The sequence below is a fragment of the Triturus cristatus genome, chromosome 8 (assembly GCF_964204655.1).
Source record: "Triturus cristatus chromosome 8, aTriCri1.1, whole genome shotgun sequence".
Classification (NCBI taxonomy): Eukaryota; Metazoa; Chordata; class Amphibia; order Caudata; family Salamandridae; genus Triturus; species Triturus cristatus.
Window position 1 is genome coordinate 750,754,521 of NC_140591.1, and position 17,788 is coordinate 750,772,308.

The following is a 17,788-nucleotide window of genomic DNA, read 5'->3' on the forward strand; positions in this document are numbered from 1 at the left end:
ACCAATTTAAAAGTGCACATGTACCACAAAATGGCTACTGTTCGCCACCTACACGACTCTGGCTGGCTGTTGCTGGGGAAAACCCCAGCCTCGCCATCTGGACAATAGGGCTCCTGTGGCAGGGAGGTGCCAGCACCTCCCCAGACAGGATATGTGGATTGGAACAGGGTGGGTGCACCAAAAGTCCATTCAGAGTTGCACGTAGGCAGCTGCAGAGCCCCAATTCTGCATACACCGCCTGGAACCGGTTCAGGGGCATCCTGCCCCTCGCCCAGGCGGGAAACACACAAAGGGGAGTGGGTGTAGCCACCCTTTCCCGCCTCTACTCTGATTGGTAGGCTCTATTTTGGACCATCCCCTAATTTTGGGGATATATGGGAATAACTTTGCCCTAGAGCCTCAGATTCGTACAGGACTTCACAGAACTGACCTTCGACAAGCTGCTGCCCAGCTGACTGAAGAAATCTCCCTTGGGATAAAGGAGTTATCCCCCTGCTTGGCAGGCACCTAAAAGACTACAAGATACCCGGTTGGAACTTCGTTGCTCTCACGACCTTCGACGCCTTCCAGCGACCTCGAGGTGGGTCTCCAGTGCATCCCAGCGTCCTGTGAGTGTGCCCAGCAAGTCTGAGCACCCTGGACCACGTGGGTGTCGAGATCCCCGCATACCCCGAGACACCGGCCACCTCTTGTCCAGCACACGACCCCGACCAGTGGGGAAGTTGTGCTTTGGCCCATTCTTGAGCCAACCTTCAAGCAGCATTTGTGCCGACCCTCAGCTCCCTGGCCCGCTCCGGTGGCCCGTGGGAGCCCTTTTACGCACTCCATTTTGCTGCCTCCCGTGGTCCCTTGTCTCTCGACTTGTGGGCCCTGACGGAGGACAATCTTCTTTTCTAAGAGTTCCCCTGGTTGCTCCAGGCCTGCTCTACGCTCCCTGCAAAGGAGAGCACCCTCAGACCCCGTGGGTCTGCACCAGCAGCTGCTTTGTTCATCTTGCGTGGGTTGCGGTTGCCAATGCTTAGTGGATCCAATCGGGACACTAACACCGCAGCGACCCTCAGCCGACGTGGGACAGTCGCCCTCCAGAAGCTGGCCTTCCTTGAAGCCTCCCGGAGCCCGTGACTGCAGAGCCCAGCTGTACCTTCCACACCTGAAGCACCCGACATCCACGAGCTCCTTCCTGTGAGCTCCCTGGTCACTGTGCTGTGACCCAGACTCTGTCCCCTCTGCTTTCAGGTTCATCTTTGTCTTTTCTTCAACTTTAATCTTCACGACTTCAGCGACACTTCCAGCTAGCAGCAGTTTGGACTCCTTTTCCATAGAAAATCAGCCCGCGACCCGACACCAGAATCGACCTATGCACCCGGCTTCCCTGGGGCAGGTAACAGTGGTACTTCGGTACTTCCGTGGTGGTGGGCTCTCCAAAGCCTTAAGTCTCAAACCTTAACTTTGTACTGTTGTTAGAAGTGTCCTTAAACCTTAATTATTCAACCGCGACATTCTCCATAGGCTAACATTGCGATCCCGACAGCAACTTCTCGCACTGCACACGCCTCCCGTGGGTCCCCTTCCTCTTAACTGTGGGTGGATTCTTAAGGGGCCAGCGATCCTGAATGCCCTAGGCATTGCCTGTAGAATTGTCGTGGTTCTTATACCACTATTTTAGTATATGGTTTGGTCCCCCCCTGGGGCCCATTGATTTCTGTGCTATTTATTGTGTTTAGAAATGCTTGTTTGAATTGTAACTTTGCCACTAGCCACATAAAGTGACTGTGGGATTCTGTCTAGAATAAATACATATATTTTACATATATACCTGTGTGGGCTACTCTTTCATTTGGTTATTCAAGAGGTTATTATGGTAAAACAATAAGCTTAACACTCCTTCAAGACTTAGCCTGAAGGCTGCTCTCCACAGCTACCACTAGGATAGCTTTCTTTAAAGGTTGTCTTAAACCTACCATCAATAGGAGTCGAATTGGACTGGTGCAAGGTGTCCCTATAACTAGGAACAGCATATGCCAGGCCAACTTCTCACATTGGTGTGCAGCGGTTGGATTCAAGCTTGCCATTGTTTTACCAGATAACAAATTGAATTTCTAAAGTGAAAGCCACAAGGTACCAAAGGTACATATAAATTCAAGCTAGAATACAATAAGTTCTTCTGAACTTGGAGTTGTGTGTAGAGGGTTTAGCACACCTTGACTACAACTCAAGAGAGGGTTCAGTAGGCCACACTTAGTGTAGGTAGATACATCACTACACTAAACATGTCTTCAAGTGGCACTAAGGCTATGGAAGGACCCCAGAGGGTCCCAGTAGATAAGTATGATAATTTCACCTTTGCAGAGCTCAGGGAAATGTGCACCCTTAGGGGACTGAAGACAGAAAGAGGTGCCAACACAAAACGTCTCAAAGAGATCCTGCTCATAGCAGACTTTATGGAGTCCATAGGATCCAGAGGGACGGACAGAGTGGGTGGGCACCCCTCAGAAGAGGACACTCCCAGAGTGGAATCTGAAGAGGAACAGGAAGAGGATGAAAATCCTGACCTGGAAGACACAAACCACTCACAGCATGGAGGTGATGGCCCAAGAGGCACTCCCTCCACCCTTAAAAGGGGAGTGGTGGGTCCAAGAAGGAACAGATCCCCCTCAGTGGGATCCAACCATTCTAAGGGATCCAAAGGGTCCTCTGCCTCTTCTCAGAGAAGAGAAACCTCTCATGAGAGGAAATGCAGACTGATCAAATTTGAGCAGGCTAAGCTTGAGCTTAAAAGAGAACAGTTAGCATTAGACAGGGAAACCCTGGAGCTTCAGAAAGCTTCAAGAAAGTGGGGTCTAGAGATCCCTGGTGGCAGTAATGAAACCCCTAGAGTTAGAGAGAGAGTCCCTGACAATAGGAACCTCCACAAGATTGTGCCCCCCTATCAGAATGGGGATGATATCCACAAATGGATATCTGCTCTTGAAAGGGCCTGTAGAGTACAGAGGGTCCCTGTAGAGCAGTGGGCAGCAATCCTGTGGCTCTCCTTTTCAGATAAAGGGAGAGACAAGCTCCTCTCTGTAAGAGAAGAGGATGCTGATGATTATTATATCTTGAAAGCTGCTTTAATAGATGGGTTTGGCTTAACCACTGATCAATACAGACTTAAGTTCAGAGACACCCAGAAAGCACAGAATCAAGATTGGGTAGACTTTGTGGATTGTGCAACCAAGGCACTGGAAGGTTGGTTAAATGGCAGTAAAGTTAATGATTATCAAGGATTGTATAATCTCATTATGAGGGAGCAGATTCTTAATAATTGTCAGAACCAACTTTTACACCAACACCTGGTGGACTCTGATCTGACCTCTCCCCAAGAATTGGGAAAGAAGGCAGACAAATGGGTCAGAACCAGGATCAGGCCTAAGAACCAAGTTGGTGACCAGAAGAAGGATTCCACTAAGCCCAAAGAGAAAGGTGGGGATGATAAACAAGAAAAGTCCTCTGAAGGGCCCCAACAAACCAGTGCTGGGGGTGGGTCCCAAAATCCTTCCTCTAATACCAAGAAACCATATTGCCATGTGTGTAAGAAACCTGGCCACTGGAAAACTGACTCCAGCTGTCCTAAGAATGGCAATAAAGAAAGTGTTCCTCCAAAACCAGCTCCAACACCTCCTGTTACTACTAGTAGTAATCCCCCAGGTGGTGGGAGTGCACCCAAAAACTTAGTTGGGTTCTCTTTGGGGACACCAGTGGACTCTGGCCTAGCCAGGTCCCCTGCATTAGCAACTATGGTCTGTGATGGTGGCATGGGGTTTGCCAACTTTACCATGAGCCCCAGTATTCTGGGCAGGTACAGACAAGAACCAATGATCAATGGTCAGAAGGCTGTGGCCTATAAGGACACAGGGGCCAGTGTCACCATGGTGACCAAGAGGCTAGTGCCCCTAGATCAGCTTTTACCTGGGTTTAGCTATCAGGTGACCAACATTGATGGAATCAGGACAGATCATCCCATGGCAGTGATAAATCTCAGCTGGGGAGGAGTCACTGGCCCCAAGAGAGTGGCAGTGTCCCCAAACTTGCCTGTAGATTGTCTACTGGGGAATGATCTAGAAATCTCAGCCTGGGCTGAGGTTGACCACAAGGCCCATTTGAAAATGGTAGGAATTCCTGAGAGAGTGGATGAGACCCTGAGGGCCTCACCTCCACCCCAGGAGAAAATAGAAAGAGTGAAGCCTGAAACTATGGATCACTCTACACAAACAGAGAGCATAGGGGAGGAAGAGCAGTCTTCCCCCCACCAGACTACAGGTAAAGGTCCAGTTTCTCAGGGAACTGATCCTGCCCCTTGTGAAGTAACTGCCCCAGAAGTGGACAGGCCTGACCTGCCCACCTCTCTGATGGCAGGGGATCCTTCCAAGGTGGTACCCAGTCTGGAGCAGGTATCCTGCCCCTCTCTACCCTGCCTCAGTCAGCCCAGGGCTGCAGAGATCAGGGAGGTCAGTGGACCCTTATTGGGCCCCTGCCCAGAGGAACCCCCTCATCAACAGATTAGGGACACCCAGCAGAGTAGTTTCAGCCAGGTGAATATTCCTCTACAAACTGAGGGATCCCCCTTACCCCTAGGTATAGGCACCCCTCAAATGGATGTTGTTGAGCACAGGGAAACCTGGGGCCTAGCTGCCCCAAACCTTCCAGTGCCCTCCACTATTCCAGCCAAAGGGATCCAACCCCCAGCTGTAGGCAGCCAGAGGTTGACCCTTAAGGCCAGATATGACACAGTCATGGGCAGAAAGGCTTCCATAGTGGCCAGTGATCTGAGGAGGTTGAGACCAACCCAAGTAGGGTCTCACTTCCAGACTCAGACACCCCACCAGCCCACCTCTGACCCAAAAACCAATACAGGTAATTTCCCTAGACTTTGGAGAAACTCTAGAACCCCTTGGGGTAGGATTTCCCAAGTGGACCATGACACAGGGAGCAACCATGTTAGTACAGGTTCTTCCTTATATGGCCACTCAGGAAATAAAGGCTTATCTGGACAAGGTTAGCCTTATCTCCTTTCGTTTGGGGGGGGGTTATGTAGGAGAGTGGAATCTGACTAATGGTTGCCCCCAACTTTTTGCCTGGTATTTAAGTGGTTTTTGACTAGTCTGGCTGGGATCCTGCTATCCAGGACCCCAGCCTATCTGCTTTCTCCCTAAAACTGTTGTGAGTACTCTAGGTACAAACATAATTGGATGCTGGGCATGCCCTACCAGTCCCTTGTAGATGGTACCCTAGGTACCCAGGGCATGGGGCCCCCAGTAGGCCTACCAGGGCTGCAGCACTTGTTGTGCCACCCTGGGACAGCCACCCAAACTGACACCACCAGGCCACTACTGTAGCCTGGGTAAGGTGGTGCTAGCACCCCTTACAGGGATGTAGGTACCCTATGTCCCATACCATACAACACATATACTCTCATAGGTCACCCCTATGGCAGGCCCTGGTAATCCTACAGGGCTGGGTGCTGAGGTATGTGTGAGGGGGGACCCCTACGTGAGTAGGACCTCTCTGCAACCTTCGTAAAAATGTTACTGGGTTGTTTGTAGTGTAGCCATACCATATACTCTTAACCGCATTATAAGTTATTGCGTCATCGCTGTAACTTTGGAGTGGCTACACAGAACCATATCGTGTTTGGTGTCAAACATGAAGGAATCATACCCCCAGTCCAGCCATGGGCATGGGGGCACGATTCCCCCTTGCTAGGAGGGTGATATGGGAAAAGCGGTAGAATTTGGAAACCAATTTAAAAGTGCACATGTACCACAAAATGGCTACTGTTCGCCACCTACACGACTCTGGCTGGCTGTTGCTGGGGAAAACCCCAGCCTCGCCATCTGGACAATAGGGCTCCTGTGGCAGGGAGGTGCCAGCACCTCCCCAGACAGGATATGTGGATTGGAACAGGGTGGGTGCACCAAAAGTCCATTCAGAGTTGCACGTAGGCAGCTGCAGAGCCCCAATTCTGCATACACCGCCTGGAACCGGTTCAGGGGCATCCTGCCCCTCGCCCAGGCGGGAAACACACAAAGGGGAGTGGGTGTAGCCACCCTTTCCCGCCTCTACTCTGATTGGTAGGCTCTATTTTGGACCATCCCCTAATTTTGGGGATATATGGGAATAACTTTGCCCTAGAGCCTCAGATTCGTACAGGACTTCACAGAACTGACCTTCGACGAGCTGCTGCCCAGCTGACTGAAGAAATCTCCCTTGGGATAAAGGAGTTATCCCCCTGCTTGGCAGGCACCTAAAAGACTACAAGATACCCGGTTGGAACTTCGTTGCTCTCACGACCTTCGACGCCTTCCAGCGACCTCGAGGTGGGTCTCCAGTGCATCCCAGCGTCCTGTGAGTGTGCCCAGCAAGTCTGAGCACCCTGGACCACGTGGGTGTCGAGATCCCCGCATACCCCGAGACACCGGCCACCTCTTGTCCAGCACACGACCCCGACCAGTGGGGAAGTTGTGCTTTGGCCCATTCTTGAGCCAACCTTCAAGCAGCATTTTTGCCGACCCTCAGCTCCCTGGCCCGCTCCGGTGGCCCGTGGGAGCCCTTTTACGCACTCCATTTTGCTGCCTCCCGCGGTCCCTTGTCTCTCGACTTGTGGGCCCTGACGGAGGACAATCTTCTTTTCTAAGAGTTCCCCTGGTTGCTCCAGGCCTGCTCTACGCTCCCTGCAAAGGAGAGCACCCTCAGACCCCGTGGGTCTGCACCAGTAGCTGCTTTGTTCATCTTGCGTGGGTTGCGGTTGCCAATGCTTAGTGGATCCAATCGGGACACTAACACCGCAGCGACCCTCAGCCGACGTGGGACAGTCGCCCTCCAGAAGCTGGCCTTCCTTGAAGCCTCCCGGAGCCCGTGACTGCAGAGCCCAGCTGTACCTTCCACACCTGAAGCACCCGACATCCACGAGCTCCTTCCTGTGAGCTCCCTGGTCACTGTGCTGTGACCCAGACTCTGTCCCCTCTGCTTTCAGGTTCATCTTTGTCTTTTCTTCAACTTTAATCTTCACGACTTCAGCGACACTTCCAGCTAGCAGCAGTTTGGACTCCTTTTCCATAGAAAATCAGCCCGCGACCCGACACCAGAATCGACCTATGCACCCGGCTTCCCTGGGGCAGGTAACAGTGGTACTTCGGTACTTCCGTGGTGGTGGGCTCTCCAAAGCCTTAAGTCTCAAACCTTAACTTTGTACTGTTGTTAGAAGTGTCCTTAAACCTTAATTATTCAACCGCGACATTCTCCATAGGCTAACATTGCGATCCCGACAGCAACTTCTCGCACTGCACACGCCTCCCGTGGGTCCCCTTCCTCTTAACTGTGGGTGGATTCTTAAGGGGCCAGCGATCCTGAATGCCCTAGGCATTGCCTGTAGAATTGTCGTGGTTCTTATACCACTATTTTAGTATATGGTTTGGTCCCCCCCTGGGGCCCATTGATTTCTGTGCTATTTATTGTGTTTAGAAATGCTTGTTTGAATTGTAACTTTGCCACTAGCCACATAAAGTGACTGTGGGATTCTGTCTAGAATAAATACATATATTTTACATATATACCTGTGTGGGCTACTCTTTCATTTGGTTATTCAAGAGGTTATTATGGTAAAACAATAAGCTTAACACTCCTTCAAGACTTAGCCTGAAGGCTGCTCTCCACAGCTACCACTAGGATAGCTTTCTTTAAAGGTTGTCTTAAACCTACCATCAATAGGAGTCGAATTGGACTGGTGCAAGGTGTCCCTATAACTAGGAACAGCATATGCCAGGCCAACTTCTCACAACTGTTCTTAGTAGAAATGTTTAAATACTGTGTGGTGTATTTTTCATGAGAGTTTCACTGTCTGCAAACAGTGTGGTACAGAGTAAACTCTCTCCATGTCACTCTTTACAGTATCCACTTTTCTACTAATATCAACTTCATTTATCAATGTAGGCGCAGTGACTGTGAGGGGTTTGGTACAAATAAAAGCTGTCCATAGTTGGGCATTCATTTTGGAACAGACTGTCAGAACCAGCTCTTCTCTCGCTGGTGGTTGACACAGGAGCAGGATGACGCAAGCTCCCAATTCCTCCTCTGAACTCCCCGGCCTCCACAATTTCTAAATGCGTAGCCAGAAGAGCCCCAAGGGGGAAAGGGGAATTGGACAGAGAAGAGAATGCACACACTGGTGGTCTTCTTTTCTGCTTCTTCTTATGTAGTCTATCTTTTCTCAGGCTCTTGCTGTTGTTCGTGAGCTGTAATAAACAATTACATGTAAATCACTTTCTACTTCCCTTTTCTTCCTTCCTGTGTCTTTCCTTATTCTCTATTGTACCCACCCTGATTGCTGTGTGCCTTTGCTTCTCTTCTATGCTACTCGTTCTTCTGTTCTTATGTTTTTTCGCTGTAAGATAAAAATCTGGTGTTATTATATTTCCTTCTCCCTTCCTGATCTCTCTCTAGCCCCTTTTTCTCTAAACTCACTTACTGGACAGAGAACGGAAGCCTTGGTTTATTTTCTTATTCTTCTTCACCTCTTATTGGTTGTTCTAACTACTGTTGCTTCTCTGTAGTTTTGTTCTTACTTTTCTGTGTCATTTGTATTCTGCCCTCAAGAGTATCCACTCCCTATGTTTTCTTATTGACAGGAATCGGAACTACTCAGTGTACCAGAAAACCTGTTATATTCTTTGACTTGAGCTAACTCAACTCGAACCCAAAAAACTATGCTACGTCAGAACTTGTGTTGTCTTTTGAACGCTGTAATTTCATTCACATGAACCGGTGCTTCAGTTAAACTTCCGCTGCTGCGAAGTTCGGAACGTTTTCTGTGGTAGAAAATATGGAACAGTCTTACTTGGGGTTGTTGGCTGCTTCCAATCTCTAATTCTCCTCAGAATTCTCGCGACGCGTATCTTCTTTTCCCTGACTAAACGCGACGCGTTGAAGGTACCTCCTACTCCTCTCACGGTTCAGGTGAAGTGCGCAGCTCTCCGCGCGCCTCACCGGTATCACGCAATTCTGCCCGATCAACTAGAGCGCTAACCCGTTTCGGATTATGGAACGCTCTGCCGCCATGTTGCATTCGACCTCGCACCAAATGCTGTTTGCACAGTCTTGACAACACAGCCACCGTCATTCCTTTCTTGACATGTGACCTCTTGGTTGGGGACCTGACAGTACCCTCCCTCAAAGATCTTCCTTCCTTCCGGACCTTGCTTGGAAATCTTCTGTGGAATTCTGCTACTAGTCGTGGAGCATTCACTTCAGACTCTGGCTCCCAGGATCTTTCCTCCGGACCGTAACCCTTCCAATCTAATAAGTAATACAACTTTCCATTCTGTAGTTTGGAATCTAAAATTTGTTGAACTTCAAACTCGCTTCCTTTCTCAGTCTGAATTGGCTTTGGGGTCTTACTCAATCTAACTTCTGGTTCTGCCTTCTTTAATAAAGAAACATGAAAAACTGGGTGTATCCGCAACCTCTTAGGTAATTTTAGCTGATAATTTAAGGTGCTAAGCTTTTTTGCAATTGGATAAGGTCCAATGTATCGTGGTTGGAACTTCCTAACCCCTTTTAATCTAATATTTTTTGTACTTAACCAAACCTTGTCTCCTACCAACAATTCTGGTTCTTTTCTTCTCTTTTTGTCTGCGTAGTGTTTATATTTTGCCTTCGCTACTGTCAGATTCTTGATAGCTCTACTATGGGCTTGTGTCAGTTGTTCTACCCAATTGGATACTGCTGGAACACCCACTTCTTGGAAGTTTAAGGAATGTTGTGGATGTCTACCTGTATTCAGAAAGAATGGAGTGTATCCAGTTGATGCATTTGTAGTGTTATTATGTGCAAATTCTGCTGCCCATAAATAATCAGGCCAATCTCCCTCCTGTTCTAAAAGACACAATCTCAGATATTGCTCCAGTTCCTGATTTGTGCGTTCTGTTTGCCCATCTGACTCTGGGTGGAAGCTAGTGGAGTATCGATTCTCTATGTTTAAACGCTTGGTGAATGCCTTCCAAAAATGTGACAGAAACTGAGAGCCCCTATCTGACACCAAAACCTTAGGTATACCATGTGCACGAACTACATGCTGACTGAAAGCATCTGCTAACTCCTGGGCAGAAGGTACCCCCTTCAAGGGCACAAAATGCGCCATCTTTGTAAAGGCGTCCACACACACTAGAATGGAATCATAACCATGACTAGAGGGTAAATCTACTATGAGATCTAAGGTCACAGTGTGCCAGGGAAACGGAGGGGTGGGCAAGGGCTGTAACAGGCCTTGTGGACGTTTCCTTTCTGATTTTCCTCTTGCACAAGTCTCACAAGTCGCCACATACTGATGTATATCCTTGATCATGTTTGGCCACCAGAATCGTCTGCGTACCAATTCTTTAGTCTTGTTAATTCCCTTGTGTCCTGATAAGATGCTATCATGACATTCTTTTAAGGCCTTTAACTGCATCTCTGGAGTGGGCAAGTATAATGCTCCATGGTGATAGGGTAGTCCTTCTCGAATTTCTCTTTTGGAATCTTCTTTTAACCAACTCCTCATCTCTTCGCAACTCAAAGGATCTTCTTTCTCTTGATTTTCTACGGTTTCTTGCAAGACGGCATTGATCACCTTTTCCGCTGGAATTATTGCCTGATCCAGAACCTTTTCCGTGACTCCTTCCGTCTCTAATCTAGATAGGGCATCCGCTTTTCCATTCTGGGCTCCAGGTCGAAAGGTGATTACAAAATCATATTCAGAGAAATACAAGGACCAGCGTAGCTGTCTGGGAGTTAAAGTTCGGGCTGATTTTAGGAACTTCAAATTTCGATGATCAGTATACACTGTTACTACATGTCGAGCTCCCATCAAATAATGCCTCCACTCCTTGAAAGCATCCTTTATGGCCAGTAATTCTTTTTCAGTGATTGTATAATTAATTTCTGGAGGTGTTAATTTTCGAGAGCGGAAGGCCACTGGATGGAGCTGACCTGTAGTTTTGTGTCTCTGCGATAACACTCCTCCCAAGGCCAGATTTGACGCATCCGTTTCAACAAAGAATGGTTCTGCAGGATCTGGATGCAACAAAATAGGCGCTGTGGTGAAATCCTTCTTTAATTGCTCAAATGCTGCCTCTGCTTCCGCATCCCACTGGAAAGGAACTCCTTTCTTCAATAAACGTGTGATTGGGATTAACTTTTTTGAGAAAGACTGAATAAACCTTCTATAGAAGTTGGCAAATCCTATGAAACTTTGGATTTCTTTAACTGAGGTAGGGGATTTCCACTCAGTCACAGCCTTTATCTTATGTTCATCCATGGTGATTCCTCCTGGAGCAAGTACAAATCCCAAGAACTCGACTGTGGTTACATCAAATGCACATTTGTCCAATTTGACAAATAACCCATTCTCACGAAGTCTTTGTAGTACCTTCTTGACATGTTCTTCATGTGTCTCTACTTCTGTCGAGTAAATCAATATGTCGTCAATATACACAATTGCTATTTGGTCTATGCAATCCTTCAATACATCATTGATAAAATGTTGAAATGCAGCTGGCGCGTTGCATAGCCCATATGGCATCACCTGGTATTCGAATAGACCTTGCTTCGTTCTAAACGCCGTCTTCCACTCATCGCCTTCTCTGATTCGAACCAGGTGATAAGCCCCTCGCAGATCAAGCTTGGTATAGATTTTAGCTTCTTTCACCTGGTCCAGAAGAGTGGAAATCAGAGGTAAAGGGTAACGATTCTTGATTGTTATTCGATTTATTGCCCTGTAGTCTATGCACGTGCGTAATTCTCCATTTTTCTTTGGAATGAAAAACAAAGGGGAGGATACTGGAGACTGCGAAGGTCGGATGAACCCATTCTCTAAGTATTCCGCCAGATACTTCTTTAAATGTTTATCCTCTTGTTCGGTCAAAGCATAGATTCTACTGCAGGGTAAGTTCACTCCTGGTTCCAAGTCTATTTTACAATCATACTCCCTGTGAGGAGGTAATTTCTTTGCTTCAGCTTCATTAAAGACATCCTGATATTCTCCATATTTCTTTGGCAAGGTTAACGTGTCTATCAAACAAACTGAATTTTCGTTTACACTTAAATGATAAGCAGGTGATTCTTTTATTTCAATTTTGCAGTCTTTGAAACAATTTTCCTTGCAGTAATCCGAGTTCAAGGTCATTGTTCTTGCGGCCCAATCTATGGTGGGGTTATGCTCCGTGAGCCATGGTAACCCTAAGATCAATTGAAATTGCGGAGCGTCTATTAGATTGAATTGTAATATTTCATGATGACCTTCTGTGGTTTCTAGATGCACTGGCTCTGTGTGACTCACAATGGGGCCTGATGACAGATTAGTACCGTCCACTGCTCTGACGGGCTCACTCTTCTCCTTTCGGATTGCTAGTAATCCTATTCTCCTTGCGAATTGTAAATCGCAGAAATTACCTGTCGCTCCCGAGTCTATCATCACAGCTATTTGATTTCTCTTTTGTTCTCGATAGCTCAGAGTGACAGATATCACCAAATGAGGAGTGTCTGCTTGTAACGTATTTGCCAAAGCATGATTCATTGGAGCTGACTTTGTTTCTGCAACCACCAGTCCAACTCCAGCTACTGGTGGCGCGTGGCGTTTTCCGCCGACTGCGTCTTGGGCTTCTTGGGGCAATCTCGAACAAAATGCCCACTTCCTCCACAATAGAGACACAACTTATTATTCCGCCTCTTCTCCTTCTCCTCCTTTGTAAGAGGTCCACGGATAGTTCCTATTTGCATAGGCTCGGTTCCGCGATTGGTATCTAGCTCCTTGTGAGGTTCATATCTGGCTCTATCAAAACGCGGTACACTGGGTCGATAATCTCGTTTCTTCTCGCCTCTTCTCTCGCTCTGGCGAAAATCGATCTCCAACACTAGATCCACCAAAGCAGAGATGTCTGTGGGACGATTGGGAACTTGTGCTAAGGCATCCTTTAACTCATCCTTTAGCCCCCGATAAAATACTGCGGCTCGTTTGTTCTCTGGCCATTCCGTTTCTAACACCAACTTGTTGAATTGGGCCAAGTATGCAACTAACTCTCTGTTTCCTTGTCGGATCTCTAAAAGTTCATTGTCGGTAGCTTGAGACACCTTCCGACGGTCAAAAATTCGCATGAACTCTTTCTTGAAGTCTTCTAAATTGAATAGCACAGGGTCGTTTCTGGTGACCAAAGGCATTGACCAAGCTGCGGCATCCCCACTTAAGTAGGAAAGGATAAATGCCACTCGAGACTGAGCATCAGGAAACAAGGCTGGTCTGCACATAAAGTGCAAGGAACATTGAGTTAAAAAGACTTGGGCCTTCTGGGGGTCTCCACTAAAGCGTTCTGGAGGTGCTAAGGGAATCACCGGGGATAAAGAATGTATTACTTGTGTGTTACCCCTTGACTGGGACGGAGTTGCTTCCTCAAATGAACCCAAAACTGGGGAAGATATCTTATACTCATCTCCCGCAACCAAACTCCCTATTCTTTGCGCCAGTTCTGTGGTGTCCTTTTTGAGTTCCCTGTTTTCTTCTCTAACGGTAATTAGTTCTCTTTGTATCTCATCCAAAATGTTTCCTAGCTTCTTCAAATCCAAACCTTCCGCCATTCTGCTCAGGTGCCAATACCTCGTGGGCACTTCACTCTGTCAGAACCAGCTCTTCTCTCGCTGGTGGTTGACACAGGAGCAGGATGACGCAAGCTCCCAATTCCTCCTCTGAACTCCCCGGCCTCCACAATTTCTAAATGCGTAGCCAGAAGAGCCCCAAGGGGGAAAGGGGAATTGGACAGAGAAGAGAATGCACACACTGGTGGTCTTCTTTTCTGCTTCTTCTTATGTAGTCTATCTTTTCTCAGGCTCTTGCTGTTGTTCGTGAGCTGTAATAAACAATTACATGTAAATCACTTTCTACTTCCCTTTTCTTCCTTCCTGTGTCTTTCCTTATTCTCTATTGTACCCACCCTGATTGCTGTGTGCCTTTGCTTCTCTTCTATGCTACTCGTTCTTCTGTTCTTATGTTTTTTCGCTGTAAGATAAAAATCTGGTGTTATTATATTTCCTTCTCCCTTCCTGATCTCTCTCTAGCCCCTTTTTCTCTAAACTCACTTACTGGACAGAGAACGGAAGCCTTGGTTTATTTTCTTATTCTTCTTCACCTCTTATTGGTTGTTCTAACTACTGTTGCTTCTCTGTAGTTTTGTTCTTACTTTTCTGTGTCATTTGTATTCTGCCCTCAAGAGTATCCACTCCCTATGTTTTCTTATTGACAGGAATCGGAACTACTCAGTGTACCAGAAAACCTGTTATATTCTTTGACTTGAGCTAACTCAACTCGAACCCAAAAAACTATGCTACGTCAGAACTTGTGTTGTCTTTTGAACGCTGTAATTTCATTCACATGAACCGGTGCTTCAGTTAAACTTCCGCTGCTGCGAAGTTCGGAACGTTTTCTGTGGTAGAAAATATGGAACAGTCTTACTTGGGGTTGTTGGCTGCTTCCAATCTCTAATTCTCCTCAGAATTCTCGCGACGCGTATCTTCTTTTCCCTGACTAAACGCGACGCGTTGAAGGTACCTCCTACTCCTCTCACGGTTCAGGTGAAGTGCGCAGCTCTCCGCGCGCCTCACCGGTATCACGCAATTCTGCCCGATCAACTAGAGCGCTAACCCGTTTCGGATTATGGAACGCTCTGCCGCCATGTTGCATTCGACCTCGCACCAAATGCTGTTTGCACAGTCTTGACAACACAGCCACCATCATTCCTTTCTTGACATGTGACCTCTTGGTTGGGGACCTGACACAGACATTGAGTCTCTTGAGGAACTTGGCTTTCTTTGAACAGTTGTTTACAGCTTGAACACCGTGTGCAATAAGGGCTTCCCATAGATCTGTGGTTGATTGTTAATGTGAACTAGGTTACCTGTGAAGTGTATGGTATAGAGTCAATGTTGCACATTACACATGCTTGCTACACCTAAGGGAATTGTATCTGTGATGGCATTAATGATGCTTCATGTTAGTGTGAGCTAGTTTATACTTACCTTCAGACCTCTAATGCCATACTACTTTATAGAGTGATGTGTACAAAAGAAGCTTGGATGATGTCACCAGTCATGTTATCAGTGAGGAAATCAATGATGTCATCTGAGATGTCATCAGTGATGTCATAAGTGATGTCATAGAACATGTCATGAGTGATCTCATATGTGAGGTCATAAGCAGTGTATGGCGGGGGTGCACGTTTTAGTTAGCTCTGCTAACTATAACTGGTGAATTTCTGTGTTTTTATTTAGTTCAAAATGCTAATTTTGTCACTGACATATTCATCTAACTTTAACATTAATTCAACCTTTGTTTTTTTCTGTGAATTTCCAAGTATTCTTTTAAACAAAAGCAGACCTTGGCTGCAGGACTCCCCTTCACAAGCCTTCATTGGCCCCCATCCCTCAGGGCCGAATTTAACACAAAATGGGAGGGGAACAAGCGGCCCCCCTCCCCGAGCCTTCAGAGGCCCAAGGACCCCACCCGGCTCTTTTTTTGTCTAAAATCGGAGGGGGGCTGCTTGGCCCCCTCCCAGAGGCTTTATGGCCCCAGGAACCCCATCCCCTGGGATAAGAGGTGCATGCCCCGGTGCCCACTTGGGCACCCACAGAGCACATGTTGGTGGCCCCAGGGCCCCCACAGCCCCAGTCAGCTCTCCGCATGTTGCGGGAGCTGACTATGCTCCCACCCGGAGGGAGCAGTTATTTATGCTTGCTTCCTCCGGGCAGGAGCAATATGTATTCTGTGATGCGAGCAGGAAAACAGAACACAACTCTGCTCCCAGCCAGACGGAGCAACTATAAATCTCCCGCCAACTGGGGGCAGACTTATGTGTTTTCTGTTGTTTGGGGAAGATTTAAAAATGCTCCCACTAGACGGGAGAAAACATGTTCTCCTGCCCATGCTAGTGCAGGCAGGGAAACTACTCTATCCTGGGGTTGGGCTCACCAAGACAGAGTACTTAGTACTTGAGGCTGCCTCGGGTAATGCAGTTCCCAGCACCTATAAAGGCTCAGGAGAGGGGACCATGGCCTGCTCCCTTTTAAATTACAATACGGCCCTGAGGGATGGGTTCCCCGGGGCCTTTAGAGGGGCCAATTTTTATTTTGACCCCGGGGGGCGGGGTCCTTCTTGGTCCCCCCACAAGGCCTAGGGGGCAGGGTATCCCTACCCTACCCCCTTATATTATTATTATTTTTTAACTGCTTGAGAGGAAACTTTGGGCCTGATTACTAATGCAGCGGTCTTACAACCACCGCACTCGCAGTGGTGCACCACTGGCGGTGCCCCGTCTGCTGGATTGTGACTCTCTGAGTCGTTCTGGTGGTGGACCGTCGGCTGCCCCAGCGAACCGCAGTTCCCTGGCGGTGGCACGCCAGACATCCAATATAACATGCTGAGCGGGACTGGTGCAGTCCTGCTCAGCATATTACGAGTTTCCACACTGCCAGCCTTTTCATGGGCGTGAGTCCGCCATGAAAAGACTGGCAGTGGGGAAAAAAAGAGGGCCCTGCAGGGTCCCTACTATCACCCTAGCAAGGGGGATTTATTCAGGGGGGCACACCATGTGCCCCCCTGTCTGTTTGCACCCCCAGTTCCAGCACAGCATGGACATCACCATCCATGCCATGCTGGAAATCTTTTGCCATTCCCATTGCGGTGTCTTTTTTCTGGCACCGCCGTGGGAATGGCAAAAAGACCGCCAGCCTGCACGAGTTAAACTTGAGATCAGGCAGGCGGTCTTTGCGCGTCTACGTGCAGCTGTGCCGGCGGAGAGCTGGCACAACTGCGCCAATGTTGTAACCTGGCCCTAAGTCCCCAAGACCTATAATGGCTGGCAGCAACATGTTTTTCATGTTGCTCGCAGCCAATCAGAGAGCTCACTCCCGTGAGAGCAAGATGGCCCAAATGGAAAAAGCTCCCTGGGCCAGTCAGAATGCTCTATTTTTTAATTGGCGTTCCCCTGAGGCTCTTGCAGGAGTCCCTTGGACCCCACCGTCCAGATGTATAAATATTTTAAATCTTAATTTCTCAACAGCTACTGCGTTAATTTACCACAAATCATGAAACGCACATCTGCGAACGAAGATCTAGGTTCCTGCCACTTTTGCTGTAATTCCATTTTCCCGTTTTTACAAAGACGCTTCTGACAAAAGTCTATCGAAAAGGCTTGAGGATATTGACGGACCACCTGAAACTTTCCATGCACAAACCAGGCAAAAAGGAGCACTTTTGGGGAAAGTTTTGTGAAGTTTTGTCAAAGAGTGCCAACGTTATAAGCAAAACAAAAAAGGCATTTCCTATTGAAACGGTGACCTAACTATAACTACCCAGTGGCGCCTGTGGGTAATACTACCGTTGTCACACATGGTTCTATCTCTTCTCCCTATGTGAAGCACATTCCCTCACTCTGTTGTGTAGACAGTTGACATATTGATGCTAAATGACAGCAAGAAGTGGTGTTTATACTCCTTTACCTGTGTTTTTCTTCTCCTAGGTGTCTGGTACTTGTGGTGGTCATCACACTAGCAGCAGAGAAAGTGCAGGCGGTAAGTCGTTGATGTGCATCTTTACATATATAGTAACTCACTTGCTGCTCAAACATGTCAGATTTTGGTTCCAGAGAAAAGTAATGTGTCTGGTTAGCTGCCGCTTTTTTGTTCATAGTTTGTTGACTGTGACCAGTTGTAACTCCTTCTACCTGGGTCAGCA

At 47.7% G+C, this 17,788-nt stretch overlaps 1 protein-coding gene across 1 annotated transcript in view; it reads left to right on the forward strand.

Moving 5' to 3' along the window:
• The window catches only part of COL4A2 (collagen type IV alpha 2 chain), a 633,759-nt gene that overhangs the window by 13,819 nt on the left and 602,152 nt on the right, over window positions 1-17,788 (forward strand). Inside the window, exon 3 of the mRNA XM_085622168.1 lies at window positions 17,574-17,625. Coding sequence (XP_085478294.1) covers window positions 17,574-17,625 — 52 coding nt within the window. The remainder of the gene's footprint in view (window positions 1-17,573; window positions 17,626-17,788) is intronic.